Source organism: Triticum aestivum, chromosome 2B (genome assembly GCF_018294505.1).
Source record: "Triticum aestivum cultivar Chinese Spring chromosome 2B, IWGSC CS RefSeq v2.1, whole genome shotgun sequence".
In the NCBI taxonomy this organism is placed as follows: domain Eukaryota; kingdom Viridiplantae; phylum Streptophyta; class Magnoliopsida; order Poales; family Poaceae; genus Triticum; species Triticum aestivum.
The window spans coordinates 137,902,369-137,908,293 of record NC_057798.1 but is presented as its reverse complement, the minus strand read 5'-3'; the positions used below and the strand labels follow the sequence as shown (position 1 = coordinate 137,908,293).

At 46.5% G+C, this 5,925-nt stretch overlaps 1 protein-coding gene across 1 annotated transcript; it reads right to left on the bottom strand.

Moving 5' to 3' along the window:
- Positions 1 to 789: 789 nt before the first annotated feature.
- LOC123040821 (uncharacterized) lies at positions 790 to 2,246 on the bottom strand. Its single transcript, XM_044463567.1, has 2 exons — positions 2,142 to 2,246; positions 790 to 2,036 (listed from the first exon to the last, which is right to left on the bottom strand). Exon 2 carries the CDS (start codon positions 2,024 to 2,026, stop codon positions 875 to 877), a length of 1,152 nt encoding a protein of 383 aa, XP_044319502.1. The 5' UTR covers positions 2,027 to 2,036; positions 2,142 to 2,246; the 3' UTR covers positions 790 to 874.
- Between the last annotated feature and the right edge of the window lie 3,679 nt (positions 2,247 to 5,925).

Genomic DNA, 5,925 nt, shown 5'->3' with positions numbered 1-5,925 from the left:
TTGTATAAATACTGGTGATGCTTAGCTACTAAATTTCTTTGCTGATAACCAGGAGTCTGCGCCTTGCATTAGCCGGAGTAAGTTTCTACTGTTGTTAGACTTAGACTGGCTTTGAGTTGTATAAACTTTTAAGATACTATCTTATTTAACTGAACTGAACTTGCATGTATAGAACTGTTGCTTCATGTATGGAGAGATGTATTTTTTTCAGTTGTACTGAGCATGTCAGAAACTCAGAATGCATAGAAAATAGTAGTAGTATGTAACTTGTCTCAAGAATGCACTGAAATTAACGAAACAACGGAAATGGTCAAAATATGTTGAAACCATATTCTATCACATTACATCGAGTATCTTCAGCTATAACCGAAACATAAACTTTGAAGAGTCACGGCCAGCTGTCTAACTGTTCTTACCACCTCTTCTTCATCTTTGTTCCCAATGTTGTGACTGGCCGAAGTGACTGTCCCCTATCTCTAAAGGGGCGCACACATTTGATACATCCATTTTTATTCATTTCTCCAACAAGTATTTTGTTACGGAGGGAGTAGTGAACAGTCAACACAACTGGAGCAGATGCTGCCCATAGCAAAGGAGCAAACACTCCAGCCTTCACACACAAGGTCCAAAATATTTTACACAAGGAGAAACATAAAATGTAGTTACTCATGTTAGTGTGCTAGAGAACTCAGAAATTGAGATTTATGTTTTCAGATGCAAGCAGCTCGCTAAGCAAACAAAATATTAGGCTACCCTAATTGTTCAACCAACAGTTCAAAGAGAAACAACTGTTCAACCAAATATTATAATTTCTTACAGATACAAAATAGACCAGGATGCAAGAGTAATGGGGAATGAATCAACACAAGATTATTCAGAGCACCCACTTGACAGCGATGTCATTGAACACGTAACGAGTGCGCTTGTGCTGGACCATCCGGAGGCCGTCTTGGCCACGCTCCATCTCCACGCCAGTAAGAACGGCAAACTGCTTGCCCATTTCATCATCTCCAAAGAGCTTGGCCACGCAAAACCTGTTGTCACCCATGTTGATGAGCCTGAAAAGCAGAGGGTACCAATTCTTCTCGCCAGGCAGGGTGGCATTGTCCCAGACGTGCTGCCATGTGGGTGCTTGGCCATCCATGTCCATGGTGGAGAGGTCCACAGCGCATAGGTGGTGAGGTTTTCTGCCGGCCGTGAAGCCCAACCATATGCCCAATTCGGGAACATGCTCGGCTCTCCCATAGAACGGCAGTTCCCACTCCCCAACTTGCTTCCACACGTCCAGGTGCTTCCACCCAAGATGGTGGGTAGAATCGAAGCACCACGTGTCAAAGCAGTAGGTGCCAATCTTGTCGGACGATATGCAGATAGTGGTACAACCATTGGCGTCCTTGATTGTCGTGTGGGAGTTAATCATGGAGGGCCGGTATCCAGGTTGACGGACAAATGGAGGAGGAGGAAGAAGCCGCCAATCCCAACCCTTTATAGGGTCCCTGACATCATTGGACAGTGCCCTGTACTCGAGAACCTCGAAGCAGGAGGGGGGGTACTCGCTTCGGTCGGGCAAGAACCGAGCCTGGGCAACAGCTTGACCAGGATACCTGTGCAAGACGTAGAGGCTATCCTGCCCGCTGCCTGGGTGGGTGACGGAGAAGCTCACTGGGCTCGTGCCTTTGGCCTGGTAGAGGTTGGGCAGCGTGAGATAGAGAGACTTGTCGGCGTCGAACATGACGGTGTCGCCAGCCTTGTTGGAGCTCACGATCTGACCCTCGCCGCTGCGGGGTGCGAGGAGCTCGAACCATTCCAAGCCAGGAAACAACACACCGACGGGGGACGGATCGAAGCTCGTGATCGGGTCAGGCAGCCGCCGCAAGGTCTTGTATTTCTTCTTCTCGTCGTTTGCTGACTCTTCTGCTTCTTTTATTGACGGGTAGAAAAGATGCTTGGCCGCTTCGATGCGGCGCAGCGAATAAACGCCGTCGGAATTCTGCGCTACCAGATTCACAAAACGCCGGCGTAACATGATCGCCGATCTGCCAACAAAATCCGTCTAATTAGAGAGAAAACAGATAAAACTGCGGGAGTGAGAACCCCTACATCAGGCGCCAAGCAGGGGGAAGGCTTTCGCTGAGTAATACCTGAAACAGATGATCGACAGGGCTCGCACTTCGCAGCAAGGTCTTGCGTGTAGGGATGGGGTAGACGATGTACCGTGTGCTGGGGCGGGTGGAGGAGAAGGGAGGGGTGGGAGAAGGGAAGCTAGGTCTTGCCAACTTGCCTCTTTTATATATAAGTAGTGACTCCTCACTTCGGGCCAGGCCGTGAGGCTATTGCAGGCCTGGGCCGGGCCGAAAAAATAGACCCAGCTTATGTTGCAGCAAGGTCTTGCGTGTAGGCCGGGAGCTCCTAACGGGCGCCTTCAGCGCCGGTTCGGCTTACTGGCGCCCGCAGGCGATGGTAACTGGGCCGGCCCAGAAAATTTCTATAGATCGCAGGCGAAGTTTGCTCGCTCCTGGGTAGCGCGAAAAAATCGGCAAAAATAGGTCTCGCAGTGGATCGAACACACGCCCTCACAAACACGTTCACAAGAACAGGGCGAACTGTTTAACAACATTTATACGCGCGCAATTTATTACACATCTATTTACTGTAGTGTTTGAATTTTCAACTATTTGAAACCATTTCGAAAAAAGTTCATGAATCACAAATGAAATCATTGATTTGAAAAAAGTTCATCAATTTTGAAAAAAGTTCACGATTTTGAGAAAAAAGTTCATCGAATTTGAAAAAAGTTCATCAAGTTTCAAAATTAGTTCACAAATATTGAGAAAAAAGTTCACGGATTGAAAAAAATTCATCAATTTTCAAAAGTAGTTCACAAATATTGAGAAAAAGTTCATCAGTTTTAAAAAAGTTCATCGTTTTCAAAAAAAAGTTCATCGGTTTTGAAAATAGTTCAATGAGTTTGAAAAAAGTTCACAAAATTGAAGGAAAAATTCATCACTCTTGAAAAAAGTTCATCGAACTTGAAAAAATGTCATCAAATTTTTAAAAAATATCCATCAGATTTGACAAAACGTTCAACAAATTTGAACAAAAGTTTACCAAATTTGAAAAGGTTCATTGAATTAGAAAAAAGTTCATGGAATTTGAAAAGGTTCATCAATTTTAAATAAAATGTGGATACATTTGAAAGAAAATCATCGAAGGAGGAAGAAGGAAACAAACAAAAATGAAAACAGAAAAATGAAAAAAAAAACAGAAAAAATGAAAGACAATATGATAAGCAAAGAAAGTGATGGAACAAAGCGCGAAGTTCATGTGGCGTGGTGGTTACCATAGTGTGATGTGAGCCAGGAGATCTTCGGTTCGAGTCCTAGCTCTTGCAGATTTTTTGCGCCTTGAAGGAAAAGAGATGGCGGGAGGCGAGCGCGAAATGGGCCGAGCCCAGTTAAAGCGGCTGCAGGCGCCAGTTTGCGGGAAACAGTAGGAACCGGCGCCTGCGGCGCTAAATAGGAAATCCCGTAGGGGATGGGGTAGACGATGGGGAGCTCCTATACAGCGCTGCAGGCGCCCGTTAACGATCCGGCGCCTGCAGCGCTGCTAGCATGGGCCGGCCCACTAGCATGCTGACCCAAGTTTTTTTAATTTTTTTATGAAAATAAAAATGTGAAATGAAGAAAGGTTTACAGATTTAAAGAAAACAAAAGTTCATCCATTTGAAAAAATACGTTCATATCTTTAAAAAAGGTTCATAAATTTTGAAAAAGTTCATCAATTTGAAAAAAAGTTCATTCAAATTGAAAAAAGTTCATCCAATTTAACAAAAGTTCATTAAAGTTGGAAAAAGTTCATAGAAATTGAAAAACAAATCATGTATTTTTAGAAAAAGTTCATGGAACTGGAAAAAAGTTCATAAATCAAAAAAGTTTATCCATTTTCAAGACAAAATGTTCATTAAATTTCGAAAAACCTCATCAATATTCAAAAAAGTTCATCAATCTCAAAAAAGTTCACAGAATTTAAAAAAAAATCGTCAATCGGCGCCTAGATGGGCCGGCCCATTTATGGACGCCACAGGCGCCAGTTAACAAAATGCATCTTAACTGGCGCCTGTGGCGCCAAATAGGAAATGCCTAGACGATGTGCCGTGTGCGGGGGCGGGTGGAGAACGCCTGCAGCGGCGGAATTCTAAATCCTACTAGAAGAACGCCCGTGCGTTGCAACGGGGCCATATTAACTTTAAGAGTTCAATATTACGACATTGGCGACCTTTTTAACCATCAAATCCTCACACACACACTCTCCCTCCCTCTTCCTCACTCTCTCTCCCCCTCTCCCTCTCTCTAACACACACACATATCCATCTTATTGGGTACGGGACCATAATCCATCTATTTCACACACACACGCTAGTGCATGACAATATGAATTATGTGTATTATATTTGCCACCAGAACTGAGGAAATTAATTTCATATAAATAGGTCAGCCACAGCTCCAAGAATACGCGGAGGAGGTGGCCCGGGTCAACGTCGGCGCCGTTCGACGCGGGCCACGGGCCCGCTTCCAAGTGCACGTGTGAAAGGATCGATATGGTTGACTAGAGGGGGGGGGGGTGAATAGGCAACTAACAATTTTTAAGCTTTTCTTTACCAAATTGAACTTTGCAACAAATAGGTTGTCTAGATATGCAACTAAGTGAGCAACCTATATGATGCAATAACAACTAGCAAACAAGCAAGCAAGAGATGTAACAATGAGTAAGCTTGCGAAAGTAAAGGCACGAAATAACCAAGAGTGGAGACGGTGGAGACGAGGATGTGTTACCGGAGTTCCTTCCTTTTAAAGGGAAGTACGTCTCCATTAGAGCGGTGTGGAGGCACAATGCTCCCCAAGAAGCCACCAGGGCCACCGTATTCTCCTCACGCCCTCACACGATGCGAGATGTCGTGATTCCACTATTGGTGCCCTTGAAGGCGGCGACCGAACCTTTACAAGCAAGGTTGGGGCAATCTCCACAACAATCGGAGGCTCCCAACAACAACACCACCACGAAGCTTCACCACAATGGAGTATGGCTTCGAGGTGACCTCAACCGTCTAGGGCGCTCAACACCCAAGAGTAACAAGATCCGCAAGGGATAAGTGGGGGGAATCAAATATCCTTTGGTGGAAGTGTAGATCAGGCCCTTGTCACCCAATCCCGAGCAAATCAACAAGTTTGATTGGCTAGGGAGAGAGATCGAGCGAAAATGGAGCTTGGAGCAACAATGGAGCTTGGAGGTGGAAGAGGTAGTCAACTAGAGGTAGGAGACAACCCTTATATAGTCGTGGAAAAGATCCAACCGTTATCCACTAGATCTGCCCGCGACTCACGGTACTACCGCTCCAAGGGCGCGGTACTACCGCGGAGCCGCGCGGTACTACCGTGGGCCACCATGGTACTACCGTGGCAGCTGCGCAGGCCGGACCAAGCCTGAGGAAGGAGCAGTACTACCGCTCGCGCGGTACTACCGCTCCCCCTTGCGGTACTACCGCAAGGCAGGAGGGTCTCGGCCTGGGAAGGGCGCGGAAGAAATAAATTTCATCCGTGCCTACTTCCGCAGAAATTAGGGTGGCGCAAAAACCCGACGCGATACTACTGCCCGTGAGGCGCGGTACTACCGTGGTAGGCACGGATGTAAAAAATTACATCCGCGCCTACTACCGCGACGCAGCGGTACTAGGCAGAAGGGCCATGGTACTACCGCGCTGGACGAGCGGTACTACCGTGGGGAGCGCGGATGTAAAAAATTACATCCGCCCCTACTACCGCACCGGAGCGGCACTAGGCCAGGGTGCGGCGGTACTACCGCACCAATGGAGAGGTACTACCGTGAGGGGCGCGGATGTAAAAAATTACATCCGCCCCTACTACCGCA